The 23,960-nt window shown below is 41.9% G+C and overlaps 1 protein-coding gene across 2 annotated transcripts in view; it reads right to left on the bottom strand.

The window, feature by feature from the left end:
- Positions 1-21,254, bottom strand: part of LOC136588205 (protein-glutamine gamma-glutamyltransferase E-like) — a 42,189-nt gene extending 20,935 nt beyond the window's left edge. For both annotated transcript variants that reach the window (XM_066587255.1, XM_066587254.1), the window contains exons 1-5: positions 21,180-21,254; positions 10,757-10,945; positions 9,383-9,598; positions 6,555-6,673; positions 3,853-3,981 (exon numbers count right to left, since the gene is read on the bottom strand). In XM_066587255.1, the coding sequence (XP_066443352.1) occupies positions 3,853-3,981; positions 6,555-6,673; positions 9,383-9,598; positions 10,757-10,945; positions 21,180-21,186 (660 nt within the window). In that variant the 5' untranslated portion in view covers positions 21,187-21,254. The remainder of the gene's footprint in view (positions 1-3,852; positions 3,982-6,554; positions 6,674-9,382; positions 9,599-10,756; positions 10,946-21,179) is intronic.
- Between the last annotated feature and the right edge of the window lie 2,706 nt (positions 21,255-23,960).

Consider the following 23,960-nt stretch of genomic DNA (forward strand, 5'->3'; position numbering starts at 1 on the left):
GCTAATAATTTGCCTAATATCTCCAAGAAAATACTGAGCAGGATGTGTTAAGTGATGAAAAATTACATTTTATACTCACACATAGCTTTGCAAAACTACTAATTTTTTTTGCAGCTCCCGACAAACAAGGGACTATGTAAAAAAAATAGTGGCAGTTTCTAAACAATTTGCCTAATTAAAGAGAAAGCTCTAAGCAGGTTGTCCCAATATTTAAACTTACCATTAGACATGAGCGAGCATACTCGCTAAGGGCAATTACTCGATCGAGCATTGCCCTTAGCGAGTACCTGCCCGCTCGGAAGAAAAGGTTCGGCTGCCGGCGGCGGGCGGGGAGCGGCGGGGAAGAGCGGGGAGGAACAGAGGGGAGATCTCTCTCTCTCTTTCTCCCCCCCCCCCCGCTCCCCCCTGCTCACTGCCGCAGCTCACCTCTCACCCGCGCCGGCAGCCGAACCTTTTCTTCCGAGCGGGCAGGTACTCGCTAAGGACAATGCTCGATCGAGTAATTGTCCTTAGCGAGTATGTTTGCTCATCTCTACTTATCATATCTCCTATGTACAGGATAACAGTAAGTGTCTGATTCGTGGGGGTCCGACCACACGAACCCCCACTAACTATGACGACAGGATCCCTGTGTTCTGTACAAATGCAACGGCAACCAACCATGCGTGCTTCTGCTCTGTTTAACTCCACTACCAAGGATAGCCAAAATTCATCTTTTCTCCAACAGATCCATGGAGATTAATGAATCACTATATGGTCACTGTATAGTGGTATCATGCCATAACTTATAACATCTACAACACCCCCCACCTCCAATAAAAGGTGCAATTACAAATAGGATACAAAATTAAACAAAGGCGAGGCAGTCGGAATATGGGCTGAACTGGTTAGAATTGGAAATATAGTAATAGAGAGCAGTTTCTAGGTACCTTCTGCTTTTTTAAAAAGCAAACTAAACTAGAGACAAATGTCATGTAACAGCAACTCCTGTTTTAATTTATGCTAATTTATCTTGACTCGATATCATGCTAATATCTAAGCCTCCGTGTGTTCGCCATGTAATCACAGTAAACAAATTTAACAGCCAATTGAGCAATCTTGGAAAATCATTTGAACATTTTCTCCTGGGGCTTAATATTAAATATATGTAATGGATGTAGGAGTAGAGCCAAGAACAACTCATAATAATGTTGAATAGTACCTCTCCCCGTTCTGCCCACAGCAAGTTCAAATTAACTATTGCCAGGATGAGGTGCTTTCACACACAATGATCCTATTTTCTATTTGGAGACTCTGACTCTATACCCCTGGATTTTGGTGCTCACAACATTGACTGACCCCCATGGTGGACTCGGTATCACTCTGAACTGGCCTTTGTACTCATGTAGCCCCAATTGCACCATGCTTATCATCACAGCCACATACTTGGTGTAATAGCTTCCGTCAAAAGGGTATTTTGAACCATTCTCGATGCAGGCATTGATTGTCACTGATGCCACATTTTCAGTTGCAACATAAACTTTACTTTATGCTGAACTTTGCTCAAAAATAACAGTAAGTCTCTACAGTGTCTCACTTGTGCTTACAAGATAATGTCCCCTTTCAGCAACATCAATACAAAGTTTGAATGGGCCTGTCAGCATTCAAACTGAATTCCAATTCTGGCCTGCCGGTTCCCTTTTAATCTCAGTCTCACCAATTCTCACTTTTCCCTAGCGGTGACAGTCTTTCCCCGGTGTCTACATCAGCATGCAAACACCAACACTGGCTGTAATAACTCTCATCCTAGAGTATGCGTCAGTTTACATATACTGATCTCTTATTCTTCTCCGCTTGCTCACAATCACTTCCTCTTCTCCGTAAGTTTGGATCATCCTCGTGCTCACCATGACTCACTCTCCACTCAACAACCCTCCTTCAACCTTCTTCACACATCACCACGCAAAGCAAACCCTGGCTCTTCCTTAAGGTGCTTTTACACAAACCGATTATTGTAATTTTCCCAGGGCAAGAGACCCGGAGCCTCTTCTGCATGTTGCGTCATGGTTTTTTAATAGTTTTTCTGTTTATTTTTATGGTGTCATACTTTTTTTTCATTTTAGTATTTTTTGTTTCTTTTGATTTTCTAAATTTTGGGTGTGTTCATTGCTTCTTAGCATGCACCAGTTATATACAATTATTTATAAATCAATGTTGAAAAATGTATTTGTATAGAATGTTTTTGTAAAGATTTTGTCACAATTGGGAAGTACGGTAATTTGTCCTGCTCTGGTCCATGGAAAATTTTAATTTTCAGATCATCAAAGAATCTTTTTTGTGCACATACTTTTTGGGGCTAGCATATAATTGTGTGGGGGGGGGGTCTATTCTAACCAGGGAGTCCCACACTTTTCAAGGGACACAAACTTTTTAACCCCTTAAGGACGCAGACCTTTTTTTTTTTCATTTTTTTTTCTCCTCACTTTTAGTAAAGCATAACTCTTATTTCTTTATTCATCAACGTAGCCGTCCGTCTAAAGTATATATTTTTTGTGGAAAGAGTTGTATTTTTCAATGGTACTATGTAATGTACCCTATAATGTACTGAAAAAAATTGTAAGTAGAGTAAAATGGAAAAAAACACACAATTCCATCATCTTGTTGAGGGTCTTGTTTCTACAGCATACACACTGCAGCAAAAATAATATGATAACCAGAGGGCTCAGTCACACAGGCGCATCCGGGTGCCTATGCAGGATAAGACGGCCGCACTGCAGTTGCGGAGAAAGAACACATGACCGGCTCCATTGCCGGTCATGTATTCTTTCTTCCGGCGCTGCAGGGAGTCGTCTGCACCTGCAGTGCGGCTGTCTTCTTCATGCAGGAAGACTGGCGCATCGGCGCCTGTATGCGCCCGTTTGACTGAGCCCTCATTTTGTGGGTCAGTACGATTACTACAATATCAAATGTATATATTTTTTTTTGCTGTAATACTTAAAAAAATATATAATACCTTTGGGGGAAAAAATTATTTTCTGCTGCCATTTTTTTAATTTTTGGTCGACATAGTTGTGTATGGGCTCGTTTTTGTAGGATATCCTGTAGTTTCTATTGTTACCATTTTGGAGTAAATATGATTTTTCGTTGCTTGTTATTACATTTTTTTCTTGGCGACTTTCATCATGAGGGGTAAATAATGCGATACTTTTATAGATCAGACTTTTAAGGACACAGCGATTTTTTTTTCATTTAAAATATAAGAAAAGGGTTTTAACCTTTTATTACCTTTAATTTTTCTTAATAATAAACCTTTTTTTTAAACTGCTTTTTCCTTCTTTTTTTTATCCCCTGTAGTATGATGTAATACCATAGTATTACATTATACTGTGATCTGACAGGCAATCTATCAAGCCACGCCAAAGGCATGGCTTGGTAGGGAATCTGCAATGGCAACCCTGGGGGCTTTCAGAAGGCCCCCGGCTGCCATGGCAACTGCATGTCAACCCATGATCTTATTGCAAGGGGTCATTTAAATTCTTCTTTTTTCTTCACTGTGGATATTTCCCTATAGGCGGCTTGAACTGCGGATCGCCCGCAATTCAAATCGACTTGTGGACATTGGGTCTTAATGCCATTGTTAGAATTGACGGCAGCTTTCAAAAGCATAAACAGTCACGATCACCTCGATATTACACTATTAGCTCTTTGAATGACACATCACTTGGTAATAGTATACAGGTAGACTAAACTGGTTTTAAAATACATAAATGAAACAGTAAATAATACAAATATTACAAGGCAATCATCATTATTACTAATATCAGTGCAGAATGTAGACACAACACATTTTTTTTATTGGATTTAGTCACTTACGATTGCACTCAGGACCCTGCAGATATGTGTAGGGTTATTACGCTGCCTTACATCCTCTTGGGGGTTTCTTCTGAAGCTGACAGTCGAATCCAAAAGGACAAAGGTGGTATACAGAACGTCTTGCTGAAACTAAATAGAAGTATATTTAAAGAGTGGTTATTGCAGTAGAAGTAATACCATGCCTTGCAGTAAAATTAAATGATGGATCTTCACATAGCAGATATGAAACTTAACTTTGTAATACAATGTAATACATCTTTTCGTACTTTCATTAACATTTCAGTTACATTTTAGGTACACAATCTTGTCTTGTTTGAGTTAGCTTATAGGCCAGGCTCCCATGACTGTATTCGAATCACGAATGACACCAGTGTGATTCGCAGTCACTTACAGGCAATCAATTACATTGCCTTACAGAGTTCTGCTCACATTAGAGTGATGGAATTGTGTAATTCATGGGGTGGGGTTACATGCACCCTAAAAATTTGCTATAATGTATGTGCGTGCGGCTATGTTTATGTAGCAACCTTATATGAATATTCATACCACATGGACAATGACTGCTATGCACTAAAAGCCTGTTTTGTTACATGTGACTATCTGCATCTCATAAACATAATGGGTCCTGGCCTCTCACCAAAACCGTAAGCCTCAAGCTTCATACTCAACACGTCCTGACCGCATGATTCATCTTTAGTCATATAGCTAATCAATGTCTATGAACATACAGACAATATATGGTGATACATTTCTTACAAATGGGGGTTTAGTCTTTCCAAAAATAGCTGTCTAACTCATATATCCAGCTATTGCCTAAGAGAAGCGCTAGATTGTCGTGTACAAATCTTAAGAAATTACACTGGAATCTCTGACCTTCACTAAATAAAATAACTAAAAGCCCTTAAAAAGGTATTCTGGTAAAGTAAAGCTACATGATAGGGGAAAACTAGCTGATCGGTAAGGGTCCGGATGTTGTGACCCCCACCAATCACCAGTTAGACTGGGTAAAAGTATTGAAAATGGCTAAGTTCAAGTGCTTGGCTATCTCCAGTGCTCCAATTCATTTCATTGAGAGTACCATAGATTGCAGAACACTTGAACTTGGCTGCCCCCATTGAAATGAATGGGAGTAGTGGCTCCTGCTCCATTCAGTTTGCCAATCTCTCAGGGAAAAATGGGTGCCGCATTCTAATGATCAGTGGGGATCCCAGCGGTCAGACCCCCAACAATCAGCTAGTTATGGATGGGGATAACTTTACCTTAATACTATCAATTGAATGGTTTGGAAAGGTTACAGTTGGTAAGACAGAATGTTTGCATATCTAGCACTTAGTATGCATGTTAACTGCCAAGTTGATGTTCCTACCTTTCTTGTACTAATCCAGAAAGACAGAGGTACGTCTGTGAATTTAAAGAGGATGGAAGTGAGAGCATACGGAAGTGATTGTGTATACTCATATGAAGAACTTCAAGTTATTCCTCTGCTTGTCTGTGTTGTGCATTCTATACATACAAGGGAATATCTGTCATCAGGAGAGTTGAGACTCATGTGAACACTATATTGCTATGTGGATACAGAGGAGGAGCAGTATAATGTTGATAGGCCACATAGGGGTAGCACTGTAATGTTGTGGGACCACAGTGTTAGGTTGTTCTTCTGGGACCTATAGTACTATGGCTCTGCAGGAGCACATTTCCACAGATATGGCATGATTGAGCTGGCTGGGCGTGGTGTTTTCCAGCCAGCCAAACACCACAGGTCTGCTACACATATATACCACCCTCATCCTCTGGCTGGAGGGAGCTGGTTTCCTCATTCTTTCTTGTGTTTGCATTCATGCTTGTTCGGTGGGTGTGAGCTATGATGTGGTCTGTGTGTCTGTGCTGGTATCGGGCATGTGGTGTAAACTGGCTCCTGTGCTGCGTGGATAATTTACCATCATGGGTGAGTTAGATCCATAGGTTTCAGCGCGGGGCCCTCCTTATCAGGACGATCGCTCTGCTTGCAGGCAGGTTTCTTGTGGAACTTGTCTCGTTAGAGTAGAGACCCGCGAGACAACGAGGACCCTTGAAGTGGGCTCGCGGGCTTAAGTGACTTGGCCAACTCAAGAATCAATACCTCGTACATGTGATAGCTATTCCATCTGTTCATGCGTGTGGGTATGTTTGGTACATGTTTTGGGAGTTTTTCAGTCTGGTCTATGCCTGTTTTCCGTCCTTTGTCTGATTCACCCGTCTGTTAGTTGTTGGATGCCCGGTTCTACTTGTTTTTTCTACCCATCTGTTGGTGGGCAGACACCTAAGCCTTTCCTGTCCCCTTTGTCCATTGGTAGGTGGACGTTAGGGCCTGTTTTATCTCTGTTCCTGTGTCTAACCACCCATAAAGCAGGCTGACTTCGTCTGTCCTGGCTGCCATAGTACTGGGTGATCTCAGGTTTCTGTTAGCTGTCCAGTACAGATGTAACACACAGAGAGGAAGCACTAAAATGCTGTGGGACCACAGGGTGAGGAGGGCAACATTTTATTGTTTGCCGCATGCAGCAGATGAACTAAGTGCACCCATGTGTAATATACATAGGTGGTACTTTGCAACTTTTAGTCTGAGAGGCCCATAGACTCATCACTAGACATATGCCAAAAGAGTGTCCTCTAAAGCATAGTAGTAATTTGGTCATTTCCCTTGCTGCCCCTCTGTTATTTACCTGTCCGTAGTTCCAAGGGATTTCACTTCGATTTGAATATTCACCACCAGCAATAATACCAAATTCTTGAAGAACATATTCCTCTCTTTCTGCTTGATCTGCTAGATACACACTGTCACCTGAAAGGGAATTAAGATTGTGCATTAGAACAACAAGCCGAACCTGCTCTTATATTCACCCGGCATTAAATTGCCATGCAGTTTCTAAAAGTGTGAAAGCCATGACGAGTACTGGCATAATATGTCACATATATAAATTGTTAGGGGGATTGAAACTAAACCCTTATTGGCTAATGTGCTGTGTTTATATCTCAGATTACTACACTGTGTTGACAGGCTATGGATATGGCAATAGACAGAAGATATGGCACACCAACAAAAATCGGAACAAGTTTAATTGAAAGGCCATGCATACCGTGGCACTCGTTTCAAACAAAGTGCTTTTGGAAATTAAGACTTTTTGTAATTGGTTTTCATTAAAGGGATTTTCAAGGGAGAATACTATTGATGACCTATCCTCAGGATAGGTCATCAATAGTTGATCGGTTGGGGGTACATGCTGTTAGCGCCGCAAATACACAGAGGTCAGAGCTGACGCAGCGGAAGTCTCCATGCCAACCTCTGTGTATTGACCGGTGCTTGTAACTGCAGGCACTGCTTGCCTTGATTTCAATGAGAGCCATGTTTGCAGTTACAAGCACCGGCCACTGCACTTCCGTTGCTTCAGCTCTGACCTCTGTGTATTTGCAACGCTGACAGCATGTGTCAACTTAGCTAATCGGTTGGGCTCCTGAGCGACAGACCCCAGCCGATCAAGTATTGATAACTTATCCTAAGAATAGGTAATCAATAGTATTCTCCATGGAAAACCCCTTTAAATACTTCTGATTGATTCGTTTCTATGCCAGTACTGTTTACCAAGGCACTGCAGACTGGAGGACTAAAATCGTTAGCAAATTCTGTCAGTCAGAGTAAATTGAAGGGTTGTTCCTCAGCTCATCCCCTAGCCTGCTCCCATTGTGAATGCATATTCATTGCCTTTCCACTGAACCATTATGAAGGGCTGTATGACAGGTCAGGAGGATAGAGAGCAGAGAAAGCTACTATTACAGAGGGCTATAATTCACTCCAGGTGAATTCTCTGCTTCTATCAGCAGTGAGAGAGAATAAACCAGCAGCTAATGAGAGAGGATCAGATGGACAGAAAGGTAACTGCATAGTATTGAATTGGTGTGGTTATGCTACACAGCCTCCGAAAGAATAGAAGAACGTGAGAGCTTTAACTTGTGCAAGTTCCTAACAGAGACCAGCTGATCAGTGCCGGGCACAACCCACAGCCAGATACTTGAATGTAGGAGAGCCTGCAAGCAAGTATGAAGATTTGTGAAGGCATGAGAAGGAAAACTTAAAGCAAGAATAAACAGATAAGTACACCATTCCATGGACTGATGTACATCCCGGTCTTAATCAATAGTTTTGTAGACAAATTGTTAAATAAATTATCCACAAATGGAAAAAATTCAGGCCAGTTGCTACTCTCGCTAGGAGTTGGAGCCCTTCTAAAATAGCTCTAAGAGCATAACAGGCAATCTTGAAAGAGGCGAGAAAGAACCCAATGGTAACAGCAAAAGACCTACAGAAGACTCTACAAATTGCAAAAACGTCTGTTTATGTATCCACTGTTAGAAAGACGCTGAAGATGTCTGGTGTTCATAGAAGGGCACTATAAAGGAAGCTGCTGCTGTCCAAAAAAATGCAACACTCTCCAGTTTGCCTAAGATGACTTGGATGTTTCACAATACTTCTGGGTCTTGCAGTCTGACTTCTCTGGATGGAGAGCAGAAACCTGGGGATTGGGGTCAAGCAGCCCAGGGAGCAGCGTTAATGAATAAAATCATGCTACTTGCTGGCCGGAGTTGAGCTCTGGTGTGCAGACACATAGAATTGTGGCAGAACAAAAGTGGGCTTACTTAATTTGTGGGGACACAATAAGTGAGGGCACTACAGGGCACCATAGCTTTGTAAGGACACAGGGGAGAACTAGAACTTTATGGGGGCTCAGAGGGGCACCATTATTTTGTGGGGGCACAGAGGGTGAAGTATAACCTTGTAGAGACACAGAGTGAACATTATTAATTTGTTGGGGCAGAAAATGGTCACTACTACCTTATAGTGGGGCACAAAGGGAAGCACTATTAGTATGTAGGGGTTACTGAGAGGGGGGTTAGAGGTAGCAACAAGATGAGAAGAGTGTACAGAGAAAAGTTGTGAAAAAGTCTTCTTGGTGGTCTGGGCCAATAGGGAGAATAAAAGGAAAACACATTATGCCAATCACTGTGATCACTGGAGAAAATGCTCTCATTGTGTAGAACCAGTATCTGACTATTATGTGGTGACCACATTACTTTAAAGTACATTATAGCTGAGCCACTGTATCTGAGCTTGCTTTCTTATAAACGTTGCCCTATAGATGTGCTGTCTCTTATATATAGGATATTTTATTTTAGAAGGAGTGGGTAATGCATGTGTGTTGGAATTTCTGCCCCTAATTTTTTTAGATTGTAGCAATGTCCCTGACTGCTAGTGCTGCATTGATGGGCCACTTAAAAAAAACCAACGATGCAGCAGACAGTTACAGATATACCACAAACGGCAGGTATGAAGAGGAATTGGGGAGGGACCTTAGCCAAACATTTATATTGTAGGCTTTTGACAGTTCTTTGTTGACTTTCTAAACATTAGGTTGGCCTAAATTCCACTGATGTAACAGGCTAAATAGTAATAGGCTTAATTGTCAGTAGTATACGTGCAAAATAATTCCCATCCTACCTGCCGCCCAAGGGTTGAAGATCAGCCAAAACTCTCCAATGCGTCTCATTCCTCCATTAGTCAGCATAATCAAAACATAGCGTCCAATTACAGCATCACTTGGAGTGTTAAAAATCATAGTAATATCGGATGACCCAGTTCCTCTTCTTTGGGCTGCCCAGCTGTTACCCCAAGCCACTGAAGAATCGGAGAAAGTGTACTCAAGAAGGGAATTACCTGCCATAATAAACATGGATGGTTACTTTTATATTTCTTGATTTTGAGTGGTAAAATCTCTTCTATCAGGCCCCCTTATTCTTTGTATACTATGTTTAAAGCTCCCACTGAGCTCAATAATTAATCCATCTTCCATAGCTCCTCTTATATGTGATTGTTGACAACCATATTTTCATAGTTTGAAAGGAAACTGTCACCATCTTTATGCTCTCCTCTTTGAGGGCAACATAAGATAGTGACAGTCACATTGATTCCAGCAATAGATCGGCTGTACATATATGTCCAATAGTTTGAAGAAACTTGCATCTTATTAGTAGTAGCTACACATGATGACCAATTCCCTTTAACTCTTTGGCTGTATTAAAGGAAGCATGGCATGGTGCACCATCGTGGTCGCCATTTTGACTTACCTGCTCCTGTTGCTGCTGCCAGAGTTGTTGGCCAGTCACATTACATTCCTTTATGTGGCAGATACTGCATACGTGTCAACTCCCAGTCTCTAGGCTGTGCCCATCATGGGGTGCAAGCATATGCCTGTCTCATACTTAAATGGCCAGCACACATCCGGCTAATCTTTCCACAGTCCTACATGTGGCTATATAAGGCATCCTCCTTCTATCCAGGAAAAGGCAAAATGTTTATCCAGAAGGAGGTAAAAAAAAACCCAATGAAGTAGAAGCTAATTTTCCTCATTTAAGTAAAAAAAATTCTTCCTGACTCCAATCTGGCAATCAGAATAATCCCCAGATCACTGACTCTTCTGAAGTAATCAGTGACTATAACATGTAATATTGTTATACTCAAGAAAGGTGTCCAGGCCCCTCTTAAACTCTTTTATAGAATTCATCATCATCACGTTCTCGGGCAGAGAGTTCCATAGTCTCACTGCTCTTACAGTAAAGAACCCCATTCATTCATTAGTAATAATCATTCCTGTGTAAAAGCATAGGAACTATCATCACTGGGACGACCTGTCGGGCATCTGCGGGCATCTTAGGGCCCTAAGCTAGAGTATAATGCAAAGTCATATAAGTAATTTGCTCATTTGTTATAATATTTGAATGATGACCAAACAAATAAGATGTTTATTCTTTAAAAAAAATGACATTTACTCATTAGGATGGTGGCATCAGCAATGTTTATAAAGTAACAGTTTACCTCCTGATGAAGTAGCAAGAGCAGCCGTGAATTGTAGTCTATCTCCATCTCTTACAGGTGCATTGAAGCTCATTGATATGCGGAATTCTTGAGCTCTGCGTACAACCAAGTCATTACCAATGTACGCACCGCAGTTGTGAGCTGATTTATTCTCACGCACATGAAAGTCATAGTTGGTCAGTTGGAGAGCTGCAAGATAATATACAATGTTATATGTACAATATGTTCCAGCAGAGTTCCGTGTTGGAATTATCATTATTGTAAACTAATATTCAGAGAAAGACCCCATGATACAATTAGTTGCTACTAAGTCTCTTGCCCAAAGGTTTAGGCCTCATTCACATGGGCAATCCATTTTTATGCTGGCCGCATTGCGGCTGCAAATCGCATCGGCGAAGAATAGCCACAATCAAGTTCCGAGCTTAATTAGCATTTTCTCATCCATTCACTTGGGCGTATCATGGGAAAAATACGCAGTAGCGTGGAAATTCTGCGGTCGGCAGAAATCCTCGGAATTACTTCCAATAGTTTCTATTGCTTAAATAGTGGCAGCTGTCTTCTTTTCTGAACATTGGACACAGGTAAACTCCCTCCCTGTCCCTTCTTTTTTAACCTCCCATAAGGTTCTATGGGAGCTTCCAGCATTTTTCAGCAAAAGATAGGTCAAGACCTATCTTTTACGGCTGCGCAAAAAACGGCGACCTCAAGAGGTTGCCGATTTCTTGTTTTGATGGTGCGTAAAAATTGCTCATGTGAATGAATGCATTGGAATCTAATGCTTCACATGGCCGCGATTTTTGGCCGACGTATTTATGCCGCTACATAGCCACATAAAAACGCTTGTGTGAATGAGGCCTTAGGGAGGGGGGTTTACCTGAGTCCAATGCTCGGAAAAGAAGACGGCTGACGCTTTTTACGCTACTGAAGCTATTAGAAGTAATTCCGAGGATTTCTGCCGACTGAAGAATTTCTGTGCTGCTACGTATTCGTCCCATAATACGCCCGTGTGAATGGACGAGAAAACGCTAATTAAGCTTGGGACTCAATCGCGGCTATTCTTTATTAATACAATGTTTGCCCACGATGCAGCCAGCGTAGAGGCATAGACGCTCATGTGAATGAGGCCTCAGTCTGTTTTATATGAACGTGTACAGAATTTTATTCAGACCCACAAAATCTTTGACTAAACACTATATGTTATAAACAGGTACTGTGTGCTGTAAAGTCATCAATGTGGGTCAGTACCAATTCTATTATTATGAGTATAGAACAGTCAGAGGGAGATCATGTGATCTTTTTCAGATTGGTGCAATTTGAGTCTTCTTCTGGTAGCATTTGGTCATAGCATGGTGGTATTATTCAGTTTCTGCCAAATTGTTAAATCCTAACATAGTAATATTGTTTGGTCACTCTATGGCTAAATGCAAGCTGAATGGGAAGAACAAGATCTATGCCATCAACATGTATGCCTTGCCAGTCATCAGATACCCTGCTGCTATAGTGAGTTGGCCAAAAGAAGACATGGAGGCTGCCGATGTGAAGACCTGAAAGCTCCTCACAATTACGGAGGTTTCCACCCTAAGTCAGGACTGTTCACCAAATGGAAATATTGTGGACGAGGTCTAATGGGTGTCAAAGCTACCACCCTAAATGAAACTCTGAGCATCCAGGAGTATATCAGTAAGATGGCACCCAAAGTTCAACTGCTGAGAGAATGACTGAGGCTGCAGTAGCAGACATGGAAGGAAGAACAAATGGAAGAAGGACCATTGAAAGATAAGCTCCTGCATGGGATGCACCATCGACAGATAGTTGAAGTGGTTGACATTGGGAAATTCTACCAGTGGCTGGAGAAGGTTGGACTTAAAGACAGCACTAAGGCACTGATCATGGCAGTACAAGAACAGGCACTAAGCAGAAGATACATAGAAGCAGGGATCTACAAGATCCAAGGTGCAGAATGTGCAGAGAGGCCTCAGAGCAGTCCAACAAATAGTTGCAAGATGCAAAATTCAAACCGGAACAGCACACACTGAATGGCACAACCAAGTAACGAGTATTGTGTACAGGAACATCTGCACAACATATGAGCTGAACCCTCCCAAATATAAATGGGAAACTCCACACAAAGTTGTGGAGAATAACAGGACTAATATTCTGTGGGACTTCCAGATGCCCATTTTTCCTGAAAATAAGATCTACCATGAAAATAAGCCCTAGCATTATTTTTGGGGGATTTCTGAGGATGCAGAATGATTTTTCAAGACTTTTGAGGATGCTTGAACTATAAGCCCTATTTAAAAATGAAGCCCTAGTTACAGTTAATAAAAAAGTCAATGTAAATAGTGTCCAGGCAGCTATACGTTTAATAAAATAAAATCTTTTGGAGCAAAAATTAATACTGGCCATTGGCCAACCAACCAGACATCGTGGTAATTTGTTAATTGACAAGGACTAGAAGACAGTGGTGGTGATACATGTCGTGGTAGAAATGACAGCAACATCATAAGGAAGGAATATGAGAAGCTGGAGTACTACCAGGGCCAGAAAGAAGAACTAGACAGGATTTGGAAAGTGAATGCCAAAAGTGGTTCCAGTGATGGCTGGAGCACTTGAGGCTGTAACTCCTAAGCTGGGGGAATGGTGGCAACAAATCCCAGAAACAACATCTGAGCACACTATCCAGAAGAGTGTAGTAGTAGGAACAGCCAAGATTCTTTGCAGAACCTTCATACTCCCAGACCTCTGGTAAAGGACTGGAGGTTGAGGAAAACACATACAACCCATAGGGATGAGAAAAAATAATACATTATACCTTGGAGTACAGTATCAATCTTTTTTTCTCAATATATCGCTGATTTCCTCTCCAAATAAACTAGATTTTGATTTTCTAAAGCTATTCAGTTTGTTACCATAAACTGATGTTCACTCTGTTACCGGTAGTAGTTACATGCAGTATTAGAGCATGCTACAGTGTATATGTCACGTCATGCTACTGGAGCTGGTAGCACTATTAACTTCCAGGAGCACATGGCTGTAGGTGTGGTTGGTTTGGCTGGCTGGGTGTGTGTATTGCACCAGCCAGCCAATCACCTGGGGTCTGTGCACATAAATACCAGCCCCTCTTTATAGAGAGTGCTGGTGTTACGTCCGCTGGGTGCACTAAAGAGCCACTCCTCAGAACGGATGTAGGATTGTGTCCTTTCAAAACCGCAAATACTCACAGAACATTTGCACTCACAAATTGCACCTCTCTAGGCAATGATGGAAGGACTCCTGTCCCTTTCTAATCAGGGAAAGTGGGACACCCCTGCCTAAAAGCAGGGTAATCATCCTGATAAGGTCAGCCCCACTCTCTTCTTCTAGGACCTGGCTATTCCTGATTATGGATCTGGAGAGTGCACCTAAAACACACAGGACATGACTCTGTTCACACACACTGAACCCATAACAGGACAGTTAACACCTCATGTCTAGCCACCAGTACAGATATACCACACACATCACTGTTCACACCAACATACAACAGGTACTGCATACGGCATACAACAGAAATCCCACCCCACGCAGAGCTTACATGCATAAAGATGGTAAATCATAGCTACTACAGGGGAATAGAAAGTCAGCCACAGTGCTGATATAGGGAAAGTGTCAGGCATCACCCACCTGACACACACATAGGACATCGGACCTCTAGGGTCCGCACCTTCCCAGGGATAGGGAGCAACCTGCAGGCCACCTGCACCTGTGTGGTCACCATAACACACACTGCACAATGCATCCACCGCAGAATGCAAGGAGGGGAGGGACAGCGGGTGTCCAGACTGTCTTCAGGGGAGGAGAGAGGGACACTACAGACAAGAATGCACCACACCAGCTCTGAGTGGGCTCAACATGGAGTAAAGCACTAAAATGACCAGCAAACTCTCACAAGAGTTTGCTGGTATTTATCTGCAGCAGACAAGAGGAGATTGGCTGGCAGAGAATACCATACCCAGCCAGCTCAATTAACCCCTACCTGTGAAGCTGTGCTCATGAAAACCTGTAGAACCACAGGTCCCAGACGCACAAACCTGACAGCTGGTCATTATATTCCCATTTTCTTCTCCTAACTAAACTCGGGTGTCAGGGATCCTTTAGGGTGGCTTCAGTTGGGTGTATTTCAAAATATGCTTGTTTTTTTACATAGAACAAGTGTATTTGCATGCCTGCCTGCGCAAATACTGTGCGTATTTGTACAAGCACTGCTCATTCATATGGGCAGGGGAAGTATACCGCCCTGATTTAAATGCCCATTAAGCCAAACGAGGTGCCAGTGTTTGCGGGCATGCACAGCAATTTTAACATACCCATTCGTACATATGTGTGCATTTTCACATCTCCTATAGACCTCTATGGTGTTCTTTGATGTGCAAATGCACACAAAATAGATCAGGTTCTATTTTCTTCTACCCATGAGAACCACGTGTACAAAAAGAGAGATGAGAATGAACGCATTGAAATCAATAGTTTGTATTCTCCACGGTTTTCACGTGGGATATTCTTGCGCGCAAAAACAGGCTAAAGCACGGTCATCTGAAGAAGCCCTTAGACAGACGTATTTGCATGTGCAAAATATATTCACACAATACGCAGAGAATAGAACCCATTGCTTTCAATGGATTAGTCCTCATCCTTCTTTTTAGCATGCGCATTAAGTGCGCAAGGAAAAAAGTAGGACATGCTCTATTTTTGTGCACATTTGCGCACCAAGGGCCTAATAGAAGTCTATGGAAGGTGCACAAATGCGCACTAAATATAATGCACAATTCTATCAAAAAAGGAACACATTTCGACCTCATTAGGCGAAATAGCTTTTTAAATTACGGCAGGGGTCTGACGCACGTACATGTAAACAGGCTCTGCACGCCTAAAAAGTACAGTACTATGCACCGATACACGAGCAACTATACCGTGTTCATTGCGCAAATGTATTGCGTTGAAGCTGGGGCATTCGCAATTGCACATATTTCCTTCTGAAGGAGCCCTCAGGATACATGCTGTGCAAATCTTTCTTCATTTGTGTCTTGCTCTATCCATCTGGTCTGTGACCTGCATGCATGCGTTGGGTTTATGCTGGAATCCCTTCTTCCTTAGGTGTGAGGATGTTGGAATACCCTTACATTCGTGGGTGTGCGGATGCCCATGTCTGAACTATGTCCTGTTTAGTTTATGTCTGTATTTCCCCTCCATCTGTATTTGTACAGATGCCTGTTCAGTGTGAACTATGATCTGTTTGGTTTATGTCTAAATTTCCTCTCCATCTTTACGTGTGCAGATGCCCGTGTCTGAACTATGTCCTGTTTGTTGTTTGCTGTGTCTGAAGCTGCTCTGACTCTGTCTAGTGTTCCTTGCCTCTTTCCCTATTTCCACCATGGGTGAATCAGGGTTATCTTAGGTTCCTGTGTGGGGCCGTCCTTATCGGGACTATTACCCCGCTTTAAGGCAAGGTTTCCCTACTTCTGTGGTTTAGGATCAAATTTCCCATTTTCCCTTATTCTACCTTTCCTTTGTTTCTTGTTTGGTCTGTTTGGTGATCTCTGTCTGGTTTTGAGTTTGTATTCATCCCTCTAGCTATAAATATATTACAATTAGAGATGAGCGAACGTACTCGGATAAGCACTACTCGTCCGAGTAATGTGCCTTATCCGAGTACCGCTGTACTCGTGCTCAAAGATCCGGGGCGCTCCGCTGCTGACAGGTGAGTCGCAGCGGGGAGCGGGGCAGAGCGGGCGGGAGAGAAGGAGAGAAAGATCTCCCCTCCGTTCCTCCCCGCTCTCCCCTGCAGCTCCCCGCTCCGCAGCGCGTCCCGAATCTTTCAGCACGAGTACAGCGGTACTCGGATAAGGCACATTACTCGGACGAGTAGTGCTTATCCAAGTACGTTCGCTCATCTCTAATTACAATCATGTAGGTCGCTGTTCACACACCCTGCATGAAGGTAATGCTTTACATTTTCAAATACCAGACAAACGTCATTGTCAAATAGACTTGTCTCTCTTCTTTGACGGTGCCTACTATCAGTCCAGGAGGATTACTTTTGTCAGGATTTACTCCAGAAACTAATTGACTTTTTCTATGTCTAGAATTTCAGTTTAGTCAATCTATCTAGGTCAGTCCACCTTAGCAATACTCAACTCTTTCTTATCTTAATCAAGAAAGTCTTGCTACATATCTATGAAACATCAGTACGTCTAAATTGATATAGCTGCGTCTCATCATTATCATTAATTACAAAGTAATAAAAGCTAAATGGAAAATTTGTGTAGTAAACACAGGGCTGAAAACATAGGCGCATCTAAAGTTCATTAAGAACGTTTTACTACGTTAATGTAATTTCAGATATACTTTTCTTCACATGACTGATGTTTTTGTATTATATACTTTGAGTAATATTATGGATATTATGTGATATATATATATATCACAAAACCTCGAAATAAGGAAATAACTCCAAACTCCTAAGACAATTTTAGAATGGCTGATATTGGCACAGACATGGTTCTATGCTGTTATATTGTATATAACACAGATACCTATGAATTAGTTATGTAGCACCGATATACACAGTAACAATTATTCTCATTGAACCCTGTCACCATTGGGGCTTGCAAACTGATTTTCATTCTGAAGCACAACACACAAGGTGAACCAATTCAATAGAAAACCTATCATAGTGACCCAAACAGACTTCAATGAAACCATGAAACTTGGTCAAGGGCTGTCAGTGTAGGAAGAAAGTTTTTTCTTAAACTGAGGAAGGGGTTGAATCAATCCTGAAACTTGTAGTACATTTATTAAACCATCACTCAGTAATGCCAAGCACTTCCTACTTTCAGCCTTTATTAGACATTTACTCATATTATTCCTTCATGGTTTCAAAGGCAATGGACATCCTTTAGGTCAATTTTCACTTAAATGCATGTATTTTGGACTGAGAATCGTTTTTGCAAGAGAGTTTAATTAGAACCTTTGCACAGTTTGTCTTCAGCAAAAGAGCTATGAGCTGAAAAACAAGTTTCAGTCCAGCACACTGGTGGATCTCCTATCGAGCCTCCGATTGCAGTATCTATGTACAGGATATGTAGAAACTGCAGAAGACAAACACGGCAAGATTTTTAATTACACCTTATTGCAAAAATTATTGTCAACCCAAAATGCATGCATTTAAGCTGTGCATAGCCTTTAAGATCTGACTAAAGGCCCTTTTACACACAAAGATGATCACTCAAAAGATGGCATTTGAGCAATCATTTTGCATAAACTACTAATTGGTACTAATGCCAATTGGTAGCTTATTAATGCGTCTGAGCCGCGGGGAGCTATATTCAGATAACAGCAGGTGGTCTGTTCTCTGAATACATTCCCTTTGTTCTGCCACAGGGCTGAGAGCTGAGACACTGTTATCAGCACTCCCCACAGAGAACACAGCATGAAGTTCCTGCTATCAGCTCTTCTGTCGAATTATGGATTTTATGCTGAACCAGTTCATAAATTTAAAAATTAAATGCTATTTATCAATTTAATTTCTTTTTAGGATATTTTAGATCTCTCAAGTACTAAGAAATACTAATAAAATCAGACAATAGCGTGGTGAACATTAAGTTGCAGCTTCTGTAAAGTTAATTACAGAGAAGAAAATAGACCTTATTTGTCTTACAAAATGAATACAAGTGTAATAATATTTACAGTATAATAATGGTTATTATTTGCATAAAAAAATTACACATTTGAATGCAGAAGTTTTGCAAAATCATCAAAATGTATAAATTCAGAATGAGGAAGATGGACTCCCACAAATTAGTAAGACAATACTTGCTTTGTCATTTTGAAATTTTCATAAAATATGGTTTAAAGATGATCTTTTACCACTCCTGACATGTCTTTTAGTAAATACTTGTGCTTCGGTGACACTTGGGGGTTTGTCAATTTGCTAAGTTTGCCTGACGGTTGGCACACAACAACTTCAACACTAATGTTTTTTTTCCAGTCTGGATTCGGCAAACACTTTACTACAGCACTTTACATCAACACAGTGCATAAATAGCAAATGTAAACCTGGCCATCTGCCCTCTTACTACACATATAACATCCCTTTCTAACAGTCAGGCCTAGAGTCCAAAACTTCCAAGCCACAGATCTGCACAGGATCTGTCCCTTAATTTGGGTGCAAATTTACTGTATGTGCAAGTTGCAACTCAAATCGGACAGCACATGGACACCTCCCTGTGTGCTTTCCAATTTATATGGACAGAACGCATAGTCATGTATTAGCATGTTCTATTTCTTGTCCATGATATGAACAGGGAAAGGGCATGCGATTAGTTTTTTCGTGTGAAAACTGTCAACCTGCATAGCCCCACAAGCCAAATTGGGACTATTAGGGCTATGGATTAACACAGACAGCACACAGATCATAATACGCTAGTGTCCTGGAGGTCTTACCTGGTCACACACTACATACACTGCCGTATGGCTTCCACAGCCCTTTTTGCACAGTCTGTGTCTCTCTCCAGCCAGGAGTCCGTCTCTGTACCAGAATGGGAGCCACAGCTACGGGTATCACACATTCTCAGGTGAAGCATAATCAGCCAGCTCCAAAACAGAGAAAACCTCTTCTCTACTGACCATTTCCCTTACATCTAGCACCCCTTGTGCTTAAGCATGCCCCTACAATGGTTCTTCTGCCACATCCCCATAAAATAATTCCTCTGGAGAATCTTTTCTTAGACTTCTATATTGTCCTGTTCCTCTATTATTTTGCTTAAAAAACTTATGAATAAACTGACAGCAGGGTGTTACCATCCCTGTTTTCAAAACACTGATTGGACAGTGTCAGATTGTATATGGACAACCCCAACTGGTAAAACCCAGGTGTCAATTAAGTCATACATTTCTAGGAGATACACAGTATCAGCAAGGTACAGCAAGGTGCTGAGTTATAAGAAAAGATACTTGAGAATTGTTGTGTTATGCAAAATACAAGTACTGATGAGCGGACATCAGGAGAAGTGACAAATCCTGGACATTGGAACCCCTGGAAGGAATGTAATGGAACCCATTATACTCAATTGGTTACATCAGACGCTGCATCGGAAATATGAACAGAGCCTAACACAGTCATCTCATTTATTTTCATGGGAACTTTGTAATTCTTCATACCCCCTGTGGGGGTGCTATAGGGATATTGTACACTTAGTGCTAGATTTCCCCATAGATTACAATTTATTGGGAATATTAATTGTTAAGAGAGCCTTTTAACAAAATGGCCAACAATAAAAAGTAATTAAAGGCGTTCTCCCAATATTTAAACCTATCCCCTATCCACCGAATGAAGATAAGTGATTGATGGGAGTCCAAGCCTTGGGACCCCCACCGATCATGACAATAGTGGTTCCATGTCCTTCTGCATGAATGAAGCAGTGGTCAAGCATGTGCGCTTGCACTCCATTCATATCTACAGGACTGCTGGATATTACTAAGCACTGCACTCAGTTTTATAGCAATGCATGGATCAGTATGCTTGGCCATCGGTCCATTCATATGGGGGACATGAGCCCATGTTCTCACGATCAGTGAGGCTCACAGTGTTCAGATTGAATCATTCGGACAAATCAAACAGCTATGCTCTGTCCTATAGATAGGGGATAAGTTTAAATATTGAAACAACTCCTTTAAGTTTGTTACACTAAACAGATCAGATCTATAAGTTGGATTACTTATTGGTAGTCTTTCTTATAAGAGAATTAATAAATGGCAACTATGTGATGGTGTTTACAATAGGAACTATTTTTCATTGAAAAATTGCGTGCTTCTTGTCAAAGGGGTTGTCTCATAAACAGCCTTTCTTAGCTAGAAGCCAAGCCAATATAATGATCTGCTAATCACCATGGGTTGGCCTTCTCTAACTTTCTGGTAAAAACATATCATCCCATTTGGCCAGACATTTCGGCGGCGACAGAGAAAAAGTAGCTATTCAGAATAATTGCCCAGGTCCACCAAAGGAGCTCTTCATTCTGGCTCATAGAGTGGGGTCTTGAATAATGGACCCATCCTTTATAACCTACATATGGCATTTGGAAAGTCGAATAGCTATTGATAGTCTAACTCACTTTCAAAGAAACATAAATACAGTACATTGGCAGACTAAAACTACAATGGACACTGGTTCGACCATTAGACCTAAATGACTGGATCCCATGCCACATCATTATCCACAGAGTACTTACAGCCTCTCTGACCAGGACAACCAGCATTTTACCAGCAATACATTATTATCCACAGTAAGCCATGCTCCGCTAGGATACCTAATTCTCATCTCTATATTCCTTTGTCTGTCTTCTAAAATGCTTACTTTTTTCCATTAGAGCAGACTAACACATACCTGCCATGTCGCCTCTCTACTGGGATTTCAGACTATGTGACTGTCCTCTGTGACTCCAGCATGGATTGTACAGCTACCATTTATAGGAATGCAGCCACTCCTACAGTAGTATTTTAATTGCTATTATTACTAATTAGCTGGGTGGATCCCTACATTTTATTGACTTCTTAGTACGCAGCGATATGAAATATGTATTTTTGTTTTATTATTTCAATTCTTTTTTTGTAAATATGGAAAAAGATTTTTTTTTTCACTTTTATTACTTCGCTTCGATCGCTCCTGCAGTATGATGTAATGCTACAGCATTACATCATACTGCAATCTGACAGGCAGTCTATCAAGCCACCCCACGGGACTCAAAAGGAAGGGAATGGGGAGCCCAAGGAGCTGCGTTTCATACTCACTGGGTGCCCCATTCCTGCACTGTGTCCCTGCAAAGTTGCCTCGCGCACACAATGGGACTCTTTTCAGATGGCTGTGTGCATGTGCTCTCCCATTCATCGTGTCATCACGTCACTGTGACTAGGTTTTGGGCTTCACACACTGATCCATATGGCCATGACAAATACTGTTAAACATAGTCACCATATATTAAGATTACATCAACATTCTATGCATGTCTATCATATATGTAAATAGTGCTTCCTCTACAGTAGTTGCCTGGATACATATTCTAGCAACTACAGCCTTAGGGCGAGCACCCACTGGCGTTTTTTTACCTGCGTTTTGCGTTTTGCGTTTTGCGTTTTTCCTGCACAGGCATAGAGATAACATGTGTTCCTGTCCACTGGCGTTTTTTTTGCGTTGCGTTTGCGTTTTTAACATAGGAGCTGTCAGTTGCATATGTGTCCTTATTTTTCTCCATGGAAATTAATGGAAAAGCCGCGAAAACGCCGCGAAAACGCCGCGAAAAACGCCGCGGAAAACGGGCGGAAAAAACGCGGGGAACGCGGCGAAAACGCTGCGTTTTTTTCCCGCGGAAAACGCAAACGCCAGTGGGTGCTCGCCCTTATGCACAACATAGCTGCCTAGGTAAATATTCCAGCAACTATAGAATTGGCCTTTCAACTGACAGTCCTGTTAGAGAATAATGGGCCATCATACTTTATCTCAAGAGGCATGTCTATATGTTGCACTTTACATATAAAGGCATGCCTGGCCATTACACTCTCACACTTGTTAGTAATATAATATTCTTCAATAATGGACATTTTCCTATAATTTGCTACAGTGTTTCCCAATCGGGGGGCTGCCAGGGGTGCCGCGGCTCTACGGCTAGTATTCTTGTATTTATTTTATTATGTCGCCACCCGCATATTCCGATGGCGACATAATACAATGAATCCAAGAATAATAGCAGCGGAGCGGTGGCACCCCTGGCAGCCTCTTATTTTCGAGGAAACACGGTATTTGCCCACAGTCCAGTATAGAGAAGACTGTTCCTATTTTTATGGACAATCTGGCACTACCCTGGAAATGCAGGGGTGGTATTTTTTCTCAACAGCTGATGGCAGATAGACAAAAAAAGTATGAGAACACTTGGGTTTGGTGGAATTTTTTAGCACAGACTACAGTTTGCATGATTGGCCCTCCATGTATTAGTTTCAGCTTCCTATGGACTAAAAAGACAAGTGAGCTCAATCTATTTGATCAATATTGTCATTCAGTCACTGGCAATATTTAAACTGAATGATTACCGTTCGGATTCTTGCAATACAACGACGATCAGCCCGTGTAAGGCTGCATTCACACGAACGTATGTCGGCTCAGTTTTCACGCCGAGCCGATATACGTCATCCTCATCTGCAGGGGGGAGGATGGAAGAGTCAGGAGCAGGAACTGAGCTCCCGCCCCCTCTCTGCCTCCTCTCCGCCCCTCTGCACTATTTGCAATGGGGAGAGGCGGAAAGGGGGCGGGCTAATTCTCAGAACTTAGCCCCGCCCCTGTCCCGACTCCTTTCATTGCAAATAGTGCAGAGGGGCGGAGAGGAGGCAGAGAGGGGGCAGGAGCTCAGTTCCTGCTCCTGGCTCTTCCATCCTCCCCCCCCTGCAGATGAGGACGACGTATATCGGTTCGGCGTGAAAACCGAGCCGATATATGTTCGTGGGAATGCAGCCCACAAGTGCCCTAAGTACATTCTTTAAGTTATGCCAGCTTGTTATCAGGCACACTGATATTATGCCAGTCCATTGGCACCGGCTTTGATTAAAGGCCTCTTTGCATGGCTTCGTGTTTGAACAGGAACATCCATTTGCCTAACATCGGGCCATGTGAATATGCTCCTGATTAGCTAACGAACTAGCAAATGTTCATTCATTGGCTGATCAAGTGCAAGCATAGAAATGCTTACTGGTCAACAGCACATGACCTCATCTAAACGTGGAGCTGCGCTGCACACAAATTTCATTGTGTATGGGGATGAAAGACGGTAGTAACGATTGATCACCCCCATACCACAGACTTTTTGCTCATGTCATCGTTATTAACGAGCACCACTCGATATTATCCATTGACGCTTGGTACCACCCAAAAAGGCCTTTTACCTGGTGCGAATATCATGCGAAAATTCGGAATGTAGATTGAAAGATTGTAATCACTGTTGTGTAAACATGTGTAAGGATTGCTTTACCAGCAAGAATTGTTCTCTTATTATTGTTTGATTGTTTTATGGGCATAATAATTATTGTCTGTCGTTGGGAAGTCCTCATGTGTCAACAGGCTTTGGCTACCATGAACAGGCACAAAAAAGGAAAGACAAGCAATCTGTGAAGCAATCGAAAC

Source organism: Eleutherodactylus coqui, chromosome 13 (genome assembly GCF_035609145.1).
Source record: "Eleutherodactylus coqui strain aEleCoq1 chromosome 13, aEleCoq1.hap1, whole genome shotgun sequence".
In the NCBI taxonomy this organism is placed as follows: domain Eukaryota; kingdom Metazoa; phylum Chordata; class Amphibia; order Anura; family Eleutherodactylidae; genus Eleutherodactylus; species Eleutherodactylus coqui.